Below are 17,213 nucleotides of genomic sequence, written 5' to 3'. Positions count from 1 at the left end.
GAAAGTAATAATAATAATACAAATGTCAGGAAAAAGAGCTCATAACATAATAGAAAGCGCACACACACACACACACACACACACACACACACACACAAAGAGGAGTACCACATATGGTAGCACTTTTTAAGTAACCGAAAGCATACCACATAGAAGAAGATCAAAAGCTGCTTTCTCACATAAGGACCAGAATAATGAATATAAGTCACAGGAAGGCAGCAGATTCTATTTCATTGTTAGGAGTGGGGAAAAAGATCTCAGCAAAGCAATAACAGTCTGAGACATCCATTTGCCCAGAAAAGTGGTGGGCTTCCCTGAATCAGATTTATTCAAGCACAGACTCACAACCACCACTTGGGACACTTTGATTTGGACTCTTGCACTGAGCAGGGTCTTAGACTTAATAGCCTAATTCACATCTTCCAAATCTGCGATTTGATTTCATGCATATTTATCATATTTAAATCCAATCTATAGCACAAATTTAATTACTACACCTATGGACATATGAATCAACAGACATGGCATGTGCACTCAAAACATCACAGGGATTAATCTATCCCATGGGTAGACACACTTCATTTATCATGTGATTGTATTTCTCACAATGCTTGGTGAGGTTAGCTAGGGGTGAAGTGACTTGATCCAGAAGTCAGGTCCAATTAAGTTGGCCATTCCCTTTCCAAATTTGAGATGTTCTCTTTCATGTTGAATTTTTCAGATAAATATCTGTCCAACCTGTGCAGTTGGATTTATGAGCTGGCAAATGGCATTTTGGGGGGCTGATTGAACTAGCATTAGATGCGAGTTTTTTGTGCAATGCTTTGCAGAATTTCTGCAGAGTCTACAGAACCACATTAGTTAAAATAATCATGATTTTTCTGTCTCTGTTGAGGGTTGAAATTAAATCATTACCAAATACAGCTAGAGCTAAACAGGCCCCTTACATGCTATGCAATCTGAGGTAGCTGTTGGCAAAAAGAAGATTGCCTTTGCTAGCTCACTTTCTTTCATAAGGTTGGAAGCATTTTAGATGTTTATTTGTTCAGGTTGCTAGGATTTTTTTTCAGCTCTTTATCAACAGAAGCCACAGCATTATAATCCTTTTCAGACCCATATTTTATCTGTGTCTCTCAAACAAAGATGGCAGGAAGACTTCCAAAACAGTGCATTTGTTTTTCTTGAGCTTTTTAAAAATCAGTTCGACAACCTGGAGATTGAAACATGCAAATAAGTGCTACATGCTAACACAGCAAGCTATCTTACTAAATCTGAACAGACCCTTTGTCTATCACAAAGGTCTTCAAACTTGGCAAGCTTAAGACTTGTGGACTTCAACTCCCAGAATTCCTGAGCTAACATGACTGGAGGAGGAATTCTGGGAGTTGAAGTCCACAAGTCTTAAAGACCCCTGGTCTATCATCTAATCCAGTTCTACTTTGGTAGCAACATTATTCTGTGGTCTTGTCCAAAGAAACATTTTGCCCATTACCTGTCACTGACTGACTTAGAGCCTTCAGCATATGCAACAGAGGTTGGACCTCTGAATATAGTTCTCTATAACAGACTATTCTTTCCTTTGTCTGTTTCAATTAGATGTCCCCAAGAATTATGGGATTGCCTGAGATCTTAAATATGCAATCAGTATATACCTCTAAAATATGACATACTTTTGATCTGAGGATCATGTTGTATACATGGGTGTAGTAGAAGAAAATATTGGACAGAATTTCCAGTCTGGAAGTGAGATTGTGGGTTCCCTTGTGCACTTATAATGGCATCTCCAATTTATCCTCTCCAAGAAGCTGATTTATTTTCCACGACATTCCATGTTATTTTTCATGTTGCTTTCATACCACTGAAAAACAGATTGTGAATTATGTCACCATAATTTGCAGCTAATCAAAATATTCTCCTTTTCTGTGAAGAGTTTGGATTTTGTCTGCAACTCTAATGGGTGAACACAGCAGCTGCTTCCAGCAATGGACATGCTCCATAACCAGACTGGGAATTGGGTGTAAATTTGTATCTTGACTGGATACCAAATACAGAAACAAGTTCTTTCAGGACATACTTGGGTTAATTTAATACTCTCAATATGTTCCATAGAATGCCAGCAAAATTCAGAAGCAATGCATTGAACTAAGTATTTTTGGCATATGATCAAATTTTGTGCTTTTTTTCATAGTATCTGCTACATTTTGGATTTACATACTACTACTCCTGTTTTCTAGTTTTAAATCATAGCACATTTCCCATACCTGACTGTTTAACTATGAATGTTTAACCATTTATACTATTTATAGATATTCTTATAGTGAAATATTGATAACAAAAAGAAAAATGAACTGTTTAACAGTAAAGAAAAGTAGAATTAGAGCATAAGATTGGGAGAAAAAATGGCTTAAATCATAGCGTTTTGCTTGGAGGGGAAAGTGCCAGAATCATACCATAGTAAGTACTAGATAAGTGGATAAAAATTTAAAAGAATCCATGCTGGATAGGTTCAGGATTTTGTTTCAAAAATTCTGCAGCTCCAAACTTTAATTGTAGGTACTCAGAGGCATGATTAACTACAACGTTATATAGTCATTATGGTTAATCATTGATAATCATGCTGCCCATGATTTTGCCCAAACTATTTTTAAGTTATTTGAATCAGAGGTGGTATTCAGTAGGTTCTGACCAGTTCTAGAGAACCGGTAGCAGAAATTTTGAATAGTTTGGAAATCCAGCAAATACCACCTCTGACTGGAGATTTTGCAGTTTCCTTCCCTTGCCACGCCCACCAAGCCACGCCCACAGAACCAGTAGTAAAAAAAATTGAATCCCACCACTGATTTGAATCCCTACCTTTGGAAGCTTATACGTGTGAAGAATATGCAGTGCATTTTTAATCTGTTTTGCAGCTCTCAGTTTGTTATAATACATCCTCAAATCTGACTTCATGTTTTCATATACATGTGTAAACTGACACTGAATGTGTTTCAGAATATGTGCTTTAGCATACGTTTTGCCAAGCTTCTTGCATTTTTCCCATTCTTCTATTCAGTTTTTAGAGAAGCAGGAAGTGGCATGGAGAAAAGAGGAGCTTGCTGAATACCAACTAATAGTTTATGGTTTTCGTGAATCAATGATACAGAGCAAACAGCAGCAGAAGTGAGACAGATGAGGAGGCAAATCATGAAAAACCCAGAATATAAACTAGCTTTTCCTAACCAAGGAACTTGCATAGCCATACCTTGTATCGCTTCTCAGCTTTTGTCTAAGAGCAAGTATAATCTTTGACTTAAAACCATTTGTTTAGCAACCTTTCAAAGTTGCAAAAAATGACTTACAACTATCCCAGCATCCCCATGGTCATGTAATAACAATTTGGATGCTTGGTAATCGGCATATATTTATGATGGTTGCATCATTCTGGGGTCATGTGATCACCATTTGTGGACTTCTCAGCCATCTTCTGACAAATAAAGTCAATGGGAGAAGCTGGATTGCCTTAATGATGGGCTGATTCACTTAACAATCATGGCCAAAAAAAAGGTGGTAAAATTGGGTGCAACTCACTTAACAACCACCTTGCTTAACAACAGACATTCTGGTCTTAATTGTGGTCCTAAGTAGAAGCAAGTGTAGTGTGGGTGTATAACTACTTCCATCCTCATCCTCTGTAAACATAGCCTCCTAGCAAGGGATGATGGGAGCTATAGTCCCACAGCTGGAGAGACTCAGTTTGAGGACAGGATGACTTAATAGGACTTTTGAATTCCAGAAAAGAAGCAACTCTCAACTCTGAAAGTATACATGGTTTGTTCCTTTAAAAAAGTGTCAGAGATTTTTTTTTAAAATGTGAATAATTAAAGAACCAACCATGATAAATAAGGCTTTACAGGAGACTTTCCAGTAGCACAAGTTTACTTCAACTGTTAGGTCTTTCAGTTGTTTGCTGATGGTTAGTACCGGTTCAGGATATACCCTGCTATTTCTCCTCTGTTCATAATCTAAAAATAACATTAAGAATAATGGAAAAATCTAGTTTCTCAAAAAGTCATTTTTATGAGGCCATGGAGGAGGAGGCTTAAGTTGTCTATTTTCTTTATATAAAAGCTTGCATGCTCTTTGTCTCAAGAACCCTGTGTAAATAGCAATAAAGTCATGCTCCAGTTATAGCAGTAAGTATAACTCAATAGCATTTGTTTTCAAGAAACACATGTGAAATAATGAAGGTTACCTGTAAGCATGGAGGTCAGAGGAGTAATAAAAACAATATGATATAAAAACTGCTTGTGAAAGAACAAAGGCTTGAAGAGACAATCAGTGTTAAGGTCAGAGGAATATCAAATCTTGATGAGTTTATAAAACTAAATGAGCTCATACGCTCTGCTGCATAGTTACCAATCAAAACTTTAAAATTGCCATCTGTTCTCAATCTCTCTCTCTTTTTGTTCCCATTTAGGATTTAGTGTCTCGAAAGAAAAATAGTAAGGATTGCACCATGGCTCCGAGAAAAAGAAGTGGGCGAGGGATTTCTTTTATCTTCTGCTGCTTCCGAAGTAATGATCATCCAGAAATCACGTATCGGCTGCGGAATGACAGCAATTTCGCCCTGCAAACCATGGAGCCTGCATTACCCATGCCTCCGGTGGAGGAGCTGGATATTATGTTTAGTGAGCTTGTGGTGAGTGACGGGATCATATTTAAGTTGGTGGATTTCAGAACTCAAAAATTGTCTCTAGCTGGGAGGAGTGGTCTTAAAATGTTAGGGAAAAGGTAGTGATGGTCCATCAAGAGTGCCTCAACTCATTCAAAGAAATGAAAATTTATCAGATGACCCGAGTTGTTGTTTTTTAAATATTGATTGTGATAAACATAGCAAATGATTGTGATAAACATAGCAAACTTTGTAACCTAGTGTGTGGTAATTTAGAAATATTGTGCTCTGGGTTAGGAAGAGATGCATCAGTATTTGGTTGATAAGTAATGATACTCTGTATTTTCCAGAAAATAAAACAAGTCATGCATTTTTCTATAAAAAGTACAGTTGTTGCATGATCCTGACTGGGTTCACACATTGAGTTAGAATGCAATCCTTTAAAATGTGATTCGTTCACTAGGACATAATTGGCTGAGTCAGTATATAAAAATAGGGCATAAACCACTATATAAATCACATTGAGAAGATTTACACAACTAACCAAATCAGAAGCAAACAAAACACATTTTTGGTAGAGATTTCCATGGAAGATAATAATCAGACATGATTTCACAGTGGTAGTTTTTGGCTGATGTTTGAAACTGGTGGAGCAGTTAGACTGGATCCATACAGCAAGCTGAGGTTAGCTTTTGCTTGGCATATTGTATAAATTCAGCCGTTGTGACTTCTGAATCATGGTTTAGGGCAGTGATGGTAAACTCATGACACAAGTGTCAAAAGTGGCATGCCACAACATTTTGAGTAACATGCTAGTATATATCAGGCAAGAACTATTCTTGAAAACGTGCCTTGTTCTTGCACAATTTGGGGGGACAGCAAAGGCCACATGAGAATGGGATATAGCAATAGCACTTAGACTTTACAGTGCTTTATAGCCGTTTTTAAGAGGTTTTACAGAGTCAGCATATTGCCCCCAACAATTTGGGTTCTCATTTTATCCACCTTGGATAGGATGGAAGGCTGAGTCAACCTTGAGCCTGGTGGGATTTGAACTGCCAAATTGTAGGCAGTTGGCTGCAGAGGTAGCTTGTAGTACTGCGTTCTAACCACTGCACCACAGAGGCTCTTGTGTAGTCTCCAAAAATCGCACAAGAACAGGCTGTGCTTTCACCTGGTTTTCAAAAGCTGCAGAAGACGAAGAAGGTTTTCTGAAGCCACCTCAAGAACAAAGGCCTCCTACAATGAGGAGCAGCCTCAGATAGGCTGCAGGGGCCTGTCAGCAGAAAGAGAATACTGCCTCTTTCTAAGCTGTATATGGCAGAAGTTCAGATGTTTTTTTAAAAAATAATATGTAAAGAACTGTTTCTCTTATGTTTGGGGGAGGGGGCTGACACACCAGCAGAATCAAGGTAGGCATTTTCCAAATTTTTGACACACCGAATCCAAAAGGATCGCCATCATTGGTTTAAAGCTTTGTGTCATAGGAAACTAGCCAATTGTGTTCTGTTCAAGAAATCGCAATTATATAATGGAAACAATGGTTTAATATGACAGGTGAAACAAACCTGTTCGGATAGCAGGTATAAGCCTAATAACCACAATGCAGCAGTCTCTGTACCAGAGAGAGAGATTACATTCAATGCATTTAAAACCATTCTATTAAAGAAAAATCTAGGAGTTTTGCAAATGCTGTTATGCCAGTCTCCATACCAAAATGTGAGATTGTGCCAGTCCATTTCCAAATTAACTACCTGTTTGCAACCTCTTTAGAATGGTCTTTCTTCCCCTCTCCCTTCCTTTCTCTTGTTTTGGTTCAGTGAAGGCTAACTTCATTTTTTAAGCAAGTTGTTGGCATTATCGTGTGATACCTATCTTTTCTTTTCTCTTTTCTCTGTATGGCTCAGTTGAGTGTTGCATGTCAACATTAGTTAAATGGCTTGGAAACTCCCATAGCCCCCTTATAAGCTTACTGGATAACAGAAAACTACCCACTATTAAAAAGGAGCAAAATATATCTTGGCAGCATTGCTATACCCACTGGAGTTCTTCAATTCCTTGGTCTCTCTGGCAGGGCAGGCAGGTTTATTTTGCTTATATAGGAATATATTTAATTGCCTTGGCTCAGACAGAAAAGATGACTTGAACATATTTAGAAACACTGAAAACCTCTTTGACAGACACTCTTAGTCAAACAAATTAACTTCAGTAACATTGGAAAATTGATAATATTAGGATAAGATAACTTTTGATATAGGGATTTAATATTTCCACCAGAGAGAACATTTAAAATTTTTACTGGACTTCTTTTTAAATAGTTCTAGTTAGTTTGGACTTTGTGTTAAGCATGTTGAGATTTTGAGAATAGGAAAAAAAGGAAAGCAAAGATAGCTTTAGAGAAAAAAAAATCCTCTGCATTTGGACTCAGTTGAAAGAACTACTCACTAGTAATAAAAAAAAAAATGCTAGCCACTTCAGGAAAGAAGCTTGAGTATACTGCACAGTGAAAGCATGTTTGACAAGTTTGAATTATGAATTTCCCTTCCCCAACAACATTCAAATGTATCTAGAAGTGGTTCTCATTTAGCAACTGCCTTGTTTAGCAATAGTTCATAGTTATGATGGTGATGAAAATGTAACTTTATGACCAATTCTCACATTTATGATCTTCTGAAAAGCAAAACCTGAAGTAAGATTTTAAGCACAGTCATTGAGATCACTGCTTTGTTTTATGACCAAATTGCCAATCTCAGTTTAGTGACTAAAAAAAGACTGCCTGTATTTTCACACCAAGACTTGATAGCTTTGTCATTTAGTAAGGGAATACAATAAGGGTATACGGACAGAAAGATTATTACTGTACAAATATTATTAAGATTATGCTGAAGTTTTAATTAAATCAAGATACTTAAGATAGGAGCTGACAACCTAACACACTGAGCAGGAATTTTATAACCATTCAGAAAAAAAAGTACAGTAAGGAAACAGGAATGAAAATAAAGAACAAAAATAAGAATAAAATTTCACCTGATTATCACAATTATCAGCATTTCATCTCCTGCTGAATTCTCGTGTGTATTGTGTAACACAGAGATCCTGTATTAGCATGTTTTAGGAAACCATGAGTTTTAAACAGATAGACAAAAACCTTAACTTGGGGACTTGTAATTCTTCCAAAACAGCCAAATGAAAACAGAATATGTTAATACAGGATAACTACTATACAGTATGTGTGAGGCAAAGAGGGAGAGAAAACTAGGCTGGGAGATTGAATGAAATGCCTGAACATCTGAATAGGATCATCCCACATTACGGTATTTTCTTTTTTATCCTATCTCTGTTTATATAAGTTTATATTTTGCCGGTTTCCCTGAAACACAAGTGGGCATTTTTACGTATTCAGGCAACATAATGGTCCTGGATGAGTCCTATCAACCTCACTTTTCCTGCCCTTTAATCCTCCCAGGCTGCCATGGCTGCCAAAAACTACATTAGGGAGGGAACAGGGAGGATGTGTCTTGCATGACTTTTTATATAGCGTATCTGTTGGTGGGCTATTATGCCACTGAATGAGGATGATAAGTGTAGTATTCATTTCTGTTATTATTAAAAGTGGTCTCATATATAAGCTCATACTGAAGCTTTTTTCTCCTGAAAACTCAATTGCTTATAATATTGAAGTGATACACTTGAAACATACAAATCCTTGGGCTACCTTCCCAAGTATACTACATTTGACGAAGAATCAATTCATATTTGACCAAACTCAAGAATACTTCCCAACCAAGTATAATTCAAAAAACCTGAATATCAGAAAAAGGTTTGCAATTGGAATGGTGAAATTGCGATCAGAGCACAAAAATGCATTCCATGCAATAAGTTTGAAACAGCCTAATTCTTCATGTATGGTTAGAAATTTGGAAAGAGTAGTCATAGCTTATTACATCAAGCTTTCCCTGTTGTCTTGTATTTTTTAGAAGCGGGGAAAAAAAATGCCTAGTCACCAAAGCCCCAGGCTCATCTTGGCAGCATCTACACCAGGGGTGTAAAACTCGTCATCACGTGATGTATCACGACTTTTTCCCCCTTTGCTAAATTGGGGGTAGGCGTGGCCAGCACATGACACATCCAGCCTATGGGCCGTGAGTTTGAAACCCCTGATTTACACTAACTTTGCATAGGTTCTGGAGATGAGCCCATTAGGGAACCACCCCCCCTCCTTATCAGTCTCTGTGTCTCCAGAATTCTTCAAGTGCATTCAGATGAGAGGAACAATCGCTGCATCTGCAGCTACAGCATCTCATGACTGAGGAGTAGGAGAAAGGCACTGCAGGTGTGAGGTGGCTGACCAAAGCATGGGAATGATCTGTTCTTGGCCAACAGTAGCTCTTCTGGGAGTTCCCTGCCTCAGCTTGGCCACCCACTAATGAGCACTGCTGCTGGCCCAGCAGAACTTGCTCCCCCACTCTAGCAGGTCCAGTGAATGTACAGACTGAGCCAAGCGCAAGAATATTCTTGGCTTGATCTGTGATGGTCTTCCCTGAGAAGTTGGACTGGGAAAAACTAGAGAGTGCTTCCTGCTCACTGTGGTGGGACTGCTTTGTTTGGCTAGCAATAACACCTGTTGGGGTTGGCTGGTTAAATAGGAAATGTTCCACAGCTACCTTCAGTCAGAAGTACTATCGGTAGGCAAATGGGGATCGTTCTTTCATTTTGGATAGCAAGCCTGGATGAAAGATCACCTGGGAAGATAGAGCAGAAGTTCCTTGACCAATAACTCTTTATCCTTGGCAGGGTGTCTTGGGACCGTTTTGTCTGAATGGCCCCTTTTCTGTGCAAGCCAAAGTTTCTGTTCTTTGTTCTTATCACTTTTGGTTAAAATGGAGAGAGAGAGAGAGAGAGAGAGAGATGCACATGCATGTATTAATTTCATGAGCTAAATTACTATTCTGAATATGTTACTGATACATTTGTGAAAGTAAATGCCATTGATCACAACGGGACATAAATTTGAGGAAAGGTTCTTGTTACTGCTTATATCCTACCTTACCTTATGATGGGGTTAAAGGTTGGTATGTGTAGAATCTGTAAACAATACCACCCAGCACCATTTACATAATTTTTGGCAAAATTAATGCTGCCATCAGATCAGAATTGCACTAAAGCATATAATAAAGAAGTATAAAGTGTAATGAGACCCTGAGCTTATATTGATTTTCACTTCTTCCTGTTCCATCTATTCATAAAACAGAGCCTTAATAAAAGGCATGCACATCCAATCATCAAAAAACTTTGTTTAAAGTGAAAACATAGGATCATTCTGATTTCCAGTTGTGCTTCAAAAACCCAGGAAATCAGAACATCAGCACTGTATATCACACCGCAAAAATAGTCAAAAGACTTTGCTTAATCTCATACTTTCTTGTGAATCTACACGTCAAGGTCCCCCTTGAGCAACGGAGAATAGCATCTCCAGAGACAGATACTCAAGACAGGAGCTTCACTTTCCCCACTCATTTGATAATGATCTAACTCTAGTCTGGGTGCAGAATTGCAGCTCTCACCCACTGCTGATTAACCTTTCTGGCTCTCAGAGCAAGCAGCTGCCCTGTCTTAGTTCCTCTTACAGAATTGCCAATGCAAGTCAAGTCCAAGCATGTCATTAAAAGCTGTATGTTCACAGGCAAAATAATGTTCCCCTTGTACCAAGCTGAATGGCTGCCATGACTGGCCATTAAGCCCTTTCTGGAACTTGTAGACCCCAGACTCCCACCAAGGGGGAGGCTGCCTCATCCCTGCTGTCTGTCAGAATTTGGTCTGCTCTTAGGGGAAGTGTCTTTCACAAAAGGCAGCCAGGCTCAGCTCGGCCTTTGTTGCATTTCCCAGCTGCTCCATATGGTTTTGGGTTGCCTGGGCAACCAACAGGCCTTTTCCTAGTTTGGAATGAGGCCCACCTTGTTGACGTCCAGCATCTCCTACCCGATTAATGACATTGCCAGACTTAAAGGCAGAAGTAGAGATGATGGGTGAATGTCAGAGGCAAAGCCATGACCTAAGCAAAACTGCCTGATCTCTGGGCAGTTGCCAAGTGAATTTGGCAATGCTTGGTAAACTTGGGTTTGCAAGATCCCTTTGCCCTTCTCCCTCATTCTCCCCTCCGCATTTCCCTGGATTGCTGCCCCACTTGGCTGAAGCTTTTACATGATGCTCCTGATTCATTTGTCCATCAAACAATGAGCGGGATTTACTTCTGGTCCAGTTCACTTCTTTTTTAGCCCTATTTGGACATGCAAAAAGCATCTTGTCTATAGCCTGATGGGGAGGGGGTGAACTCAGTCTAATTTACTCCATTGCATCCAAGCTGAATTCCACCAACAAAGGAGCAAACTGGGGGGACAAGATGCCCAAAGCAGAAAACCTGCTCTGTTGCAGTTTGACTTTCTGCTGCCATCACAAAATTCTGCATGACAAAACACCTGGCCTTGCCTTCTAGCTCCACCCAGGTAGCAGATTTCCAATGGAAGAAGTGATTTTCTTCCTGGGACAATGGGAAATGCAAGAGTGAAAAACAAGCAGAGCTCAAGGACAAAAGAGGCGGGAGGGGAAACCAAGCGCAAAAGTTACTGGCATAAAAACCATTTTATGTTTGCAAAGTTATTGTTATTGCTGTTATCTGAATTTATATAAAAATGGCCATGGTGCAACAAAACAATATAAACAATGAAATGAAATCCTCCATGGTAAATATATAAAACAGTAACATTCTGCATGGTAAACAATAATCATTAAAACATTCACTGAAAATAGCAAGAACTGTAATAATATATGATAGCTTAATTAAATTAGTAAATAATAATTAGCTGTAAACAAACACAATAATCTCGCTCCTGAAATTCACTGTTTAAATCCCTCAAAGAGCCTCCAAATAAGATCAATCTTCGGTGCTTTCCGTTTGGTATTTGCTCATAACACTGGGCCCTCTGTCTCACAAGCCTGTAGCTCTTTAGGTATTGTTAAACTACCATTTTATCTAACTTTTATCTTTGTCTCCGCTAAATTTAATTTAATTTCTCTGTGGCTAAATTTAGGAAAGGTAAAGATTAAAAATAATTGTTACATAAAATTGCATATTTATGGATCACTTCCTTTTACATTCCAAATTATTTTATATAGGAAGGGTAGTCCTTGAACTTTCAACCCCAATTGAACCCAAAATTTCTGTTAAGTGAGACAGTTATTAAGTTTTATGATCTTTCCTGGCACACTTGTTAAGTAAATCACTGCAGTGGTTAAGTTGGTAACACAATTGTTAAATGAATCTGGCCTCCCCATTGATTTTGCTTGTCAGAAGATCACAAAAGGTGCTCACATGACCGCAGGATACTGCATCCGTCCTAAATATGAACCAGTTGCCAAACCTCTGAATTTTGATCGTGTGACCGCGGAGATGCTGCAATGCCAACCGGTCATAAATGTGAAAAACAGTCTTAATCATTGCCATTTTAACTTGGGTCACTAAATGATTAGCTGTAAGTCAAGGCCTACATGTAAACATTTCTAACAGGGTTCTCTTTGTTTCTTTTATTATTCTAAAAGAGAAAGTATACTGCTACAGTATTGAGAAATAAAGGGAAATGATGACTAGGAATAACTAAGCAGAAGCGATAATTTTTCCCAGATATGTTGTTTTTATCGATGCAGATATAATGTTTGTCTCCATAATCCATTTAGATGATGATGGCATGCAGGCACTTAGTCCTGTTTTTTCCCCCACAAAAAAAACTTCAAGTGTTTTTACTACTATATTTACTGCAACTCTATCTTCTCATAAATTAAACCCCACATGAGATACATTCATTTTATCGTCCAAATTATCAAATTGATAGGGCACCTCAGAGCTATTTCACAGGGCATTGAAGTCTTTTTAAGAGTGTGTTAAAGAGCCAAATAGAAGTCAAGAAAAACTCACTTAACATCTTCTTTATTTGCAAGTGGCAAATATTATTTTTTAAAACACTGCAAAGAAAAGTGTTGTAATTCAGCAATTTTAGAAGAATGTTAGCTGATTTTTGTGCAATTTTATCAGATAGAATTGCAGTTTACTGGAATACCACCTTGTTTAGTACTAAAAATCCTAGGATAACATTTATTGAATAAGCCACAAGACCCAATCACTGTTTCTTAGCTTCCCTTGTAGAATGATGAGAAATCCCCATTTAATCTGTCTTGACTACCCCAGGGAAAGGCAGGGTATAAATTGAACCTGCAAATTTTTCAATTTATCTCAATCTTTTCAGATTCAACTGAGGCACCCTTTTTTCTAAGGCCAGTACATTGTTGGCGCTAAGGACAAATACACTTTAAACAAATTTAAAATGTGAAACTGAACATCTTTCACATGATAAGGGCTGTGAAAATATCTACAGACCCCCTCACATCCTGGACATAAACTGTTTTAACTTCTACCCTCAAAATAACGTTATAGGGCACTGCATGCCAGAACAACTAGACACAAGGACAATTGGCATCACTACTAAACAACTAATTCCCACAACACTGTCAAATTATTTACTAAGACTGCATTACTATTATTCTTCCCATGCTTCCTAGTACCTATCTTTTCCCACTTATGACTATAATCATGTTGCTTGTATCTTTACAATTTATGTTGTTTTATTTGTTTCCTAGTATGATTTGATTGCTTATTAGTAACTTATGAATGTCATTAAGTGTTGTATCTTATGATTCTTGATGAATGTATTTTATTTTTTCTTTATGTACACTGAGAGCATATGCACCAAAGATAAATTCCTTATGTGTCCAATCACACTTGGCTAATAAAGAATTCTATTCTATTCTATTCTATTCTATTCTATTCTATCTTATTTGCATTGCATTTTTCACAGCCAGTTTTTTTTTTTTTTTTTTGGCATAGATAGATAAGATTCTGCTTCAAGTTCCAGGTCAGCCATAAAAGTCTGTTTGAGACAGATCTCTTCAGCCCAGCCTGCCTTATAAAGTGGTTGTGGTGATAAACGGAATTCAAAGCAAATCCTGTACAGTATGCCTAAGTTCCTTTGAAGAATAGAATAGAATAGAATAGAATAGAATAGAATAGAATAGAATAGAATAGAATAGAATAGAATAGAATACTTTATTGGCCAAGGAATTTGTCTTGGTGTAAATACTCTCAGTATACATAAAGAAAAGGTACATTTGTTAAGAATCAAGAATCATAACATACAACACTTAATGACAGTCATAGGGTACAATCAACAATCAAATCATACTAGGAAACAGTCAAGTGGGAGGGGATGGGTGATAAGGAATGGTGAGAAGATTAACAGTAATAGTAGTGTACACTTTGTAAATAGTTGAACAGTGTTGAGGGAATTATTTGTTTAGCAGAGTGATGGCTTTCGGGAAAAAACTGTTCTTGTGTCTAGCTGTTCTGGTGTGCAGTGCTGTATAGCATCATTTTGAGGGAAGGAGTTGAAACAGTTTATGTCCGGGATGTGAGGGGTCTGTAAATATTTTCACAGCCCTCTTTTTGACTCGTGCAGTATACAGGTCCTCAATGGAAGGCAGGTGGGTAGTAACTGTTTTTTTCTGCAGTCCTAATTATCCTCTGAAGTCTGTGTCTGTCCTGCTGGGTTGCAGAACCAAACCAGACAGTTATAGAGGTGCAGATGATAGACTCAACAATTCCTCTGTAAAACTGCATCAGCAGCTCCTTGAGTAGTTTGAACTTTCTGAGTTGGTGCAGAAAGAACATTCTTTGTTGTGCTTTTTTGATGGTTTATGATGTTAGGTGTCCATTTTAGGTCATGTGATATAGTGGAACCTAGAAATTTGAAGGTCTCTACTGCTGATACTGTGTTGTCTAGTATTGTAAGAGGTGATAGTATGGAAGGGTTTCTTCTAAAGTCTACCACCATTTCTACGGTTTTGAGTGTGTTCAGTTCCAGATTGTTCCGGTTACACCACGAGGCAAGTTGTATAACCTCCTGTCTGTATGCAGATTCATCGTTGTCTCGAATGAGACCAATCACTGTTGTGTCATCAGTAAACTTCAGTATTTTAACAGATGGATCGTTTGAGATGCAGTCATTGGTATATAGGGAGAAGTCTAGATAGCACACAGCCTTGGGGCCCCCTGTGCTGATTGTACAGGTATTGGATATGATTCCGCCTAGCTTCACCTGCTGCTTCCTTTCTGTTAGGAAGCTTATGATCCACTTACAAGTGTGTTCAGGTACTGCTAGTTAGTTTAATTTATTTAGAAGAGTGTCTGGAATGATGATATTGAATGCTGAACTGAAGTCTACAAAGAGGACCCTTGCGTAGGTATTTAGAGATTTAAGGTATTGTAGGATATAATGCAGAGCCATGTTAACAGCATCATCTGTGGATCTATTTGCTCGGTATGCAAACTGCATGGGATCTAACAGTGGATCCATGATGGTTTTCAAGTGGGACAACAGAAGCCTTTCAAAGATTTTCATAACTACAGATGTTAGAGCAACTGGTCTGTAGTCCTTCAGTTCCTTGATGGAGGGCTTCTTTGGCACTGGGATGATGGTAGAACGTTTGAAGCAGGAAGTATAATCTGAATTTATACACCCAGTTGTCCTTTGGTGATAAACTCTTCATTTTGATTCTTGATATTTGTCATAAACTAAATATTCCTAACTTCCTCAATATTTTCTAATTAGCTGAATTAATACACCTGTCCATATTTTTGTTTCACTAGATAAGTCATAACTGGCTAGCTTCATGCAATGCACTGAGCAATTCCTAAGCAACCCATATGATAATTTATGATGCTGTTTCAACAAATCCAGGATGTGATTATATTAGTCTTCTGGCTCTCTTCTTGAATAGTTTTCATCCTGTATGGGATAGTGATCCCAGACTTAAGAAGAAGCAATGTTCCTCGTGAATCTGGAATCGTTCAGTTCTTGGTATCACACTCACTTGCCATCACCTTATTTTATTTTTTAAATTAGTCTACATGTCTACACATATCAGTTAGTTATTTCTTGCATATTGATGAGTTGAAGATCCAAGAGTCTGTTTTCTTCTATTTCATGAAATCTTCCTTGTGATCCGGAGAGGATTTCGCTTTGCCACAGGTGACTAGACAAATATATCTGTACAAGCTCAACCACAATTTTTTTTCCTCTGTCTGTCCAGTCTGAGAAATTTACAAGGTACTCCTAGCCTGTACAGGTAAACCTCAATTTACAACCACAATTGAGCCTAGAATTTATGTTGCTAAGTAAGAGAAAATTGTTAATTGACCCTGGGATGCTGTAACAGTCAATAGTGTGAAAAATAGTCATGTTACTTTTTTTCAGTGTCATTGTAACTTTCAATGGTCACTAAATGAACTGTTGTAAGTTGAGGACTACCTGTAATTTACCCTACGCTTATGTATGTTGCTTACTAGATACAAGAAATTCACCTAGCTCCAGTTTTGGTCATGTAAAAGCCATTCAGGGTTAGTTCTGTCGCTGTTTTTTAAAAACAACCAATCATGTTTATGATGTGGAAAGATGATACAGAAACAATATTAATGTGCAGTCTTTTTTATATCTTTGATTTTTGCCTCATCTTGTGAGAACTTGCCACAACAAAGTTTTCTGTGCTGTGGTCATTCAGTTAGCATCATTAAGGGAGAGGTTCTTAAGGCGTCTTTAAGAAGTGGTTGGTTTCTGCGACTTCACAAACTGATTTTGATCATCTGCCAGCTTTACTTACATCAGCAGCATTGGGCTCCTCAAAGAGTGTAATTAATGTCTGGGAAAAATACAAGAGTGAAGAGGGATGGGCAAAATTAAAAAAAAAAACCTGTAAAAGTTTTGGGTAAAAGAGAAAGCTCAAACCTGGTTGGCAATAAACCATCTCTTTCTCTTTTCCTTCAGTTCCAACATTGAAGTCATTTGAACAGTGATATTGTAGGCAAGCATGCTCCTACTAATAGAGGCTTGTTATTTAGGAATGGTCAAACAGAAGCTGGTTTCTCCATTAAATAGTATGTTTCATGTCCATATATAACACAATAAGGTTACATTTTAAGAAAGGTTGCAAATAATTTTATATTTTATTGTAATGAATATGCATTCACTTTGGAATATTATTTTGGAAAATAAAAAGCAGGACACCCAGTCGCCCAAAGTAATTCAGATTAATTCAATTAAAAAATGTTTCCTTCTCTCATCCCTTCTATTTTTTTATTTCTATATTCCAAATTACAGAATAAAGATAATATCAGTATCACTAAGTGGAAAAATAATCCTATTCTTCCATAAGAAAGCAAGTTAGTCAGTGCTGCTCAATAACTATGTTGCTGAAATAAGGTGTTTTTCACATTTAAGTTATAACCATATAATGCAAGGTTGGATCAAAAATCTGAAAGATTTGTGGAAATATTCATTCTCTTTCTGTGCTATAGTTTGTTTTATGGTTGCCTCGTTGCTATGTTAGTTCATCTTCCTCCCTTCTACAATCAAAGCCAGAAAATTTTGTTGGCTTCTAGGAGGATCCTGTAGATTGCATT

General features: G+C 37.7%; 1 protein-coding gene across 4 annotated transcripts in view; it reads left to right on the top strand.

The window, feature by feature from the left end:
* The window catches only part of DAAM1 (dishevelled associated activator of morphogenesis 1), a 152,934-nt gene that overhangs the window by 60,988 nt on the left and 74,733 nt on the right, over window positions 1-17,213 (top strand). For all 4 annotated transcript variants that reach the window (XM_087922350.1, XM_087922348.1, XM_087922351.1 and 1 more), the window contains exon 2: window positions 4,457-4,678. In XM_087922350.1, coding sequence (XP_087778476.1) covers window positions 4,496-4,678 — 183 coding nt within the window. In that variant the 5' untranslated portion in view covers window positions 4,457-4,495. The remainder of the gene's footprint in view (window positions 1-4,456; window positions 4,679-17,213) is intronic.

This window comes from Pseudonaja textilis, chromosome 1 (assembly GCF_049901715.1).
Source record: "Pseudonaja textilis isolate UNSWEBS1 chromosome 1, rPseTex1.2, whole genome shotgun sequence".
Classification (NCBI taxonomy): Eukaryota; Metazoa; Chordata; class Lepidosauria; order Squamata; family Elapidae; genus Pseudonaja; species Pseudonaja textilis.
The sequence above is the reverse complement of the archived record's forward strand: the minus strand, read 5'-3'. Positions and strand labels throughout refer to the sequence as shown.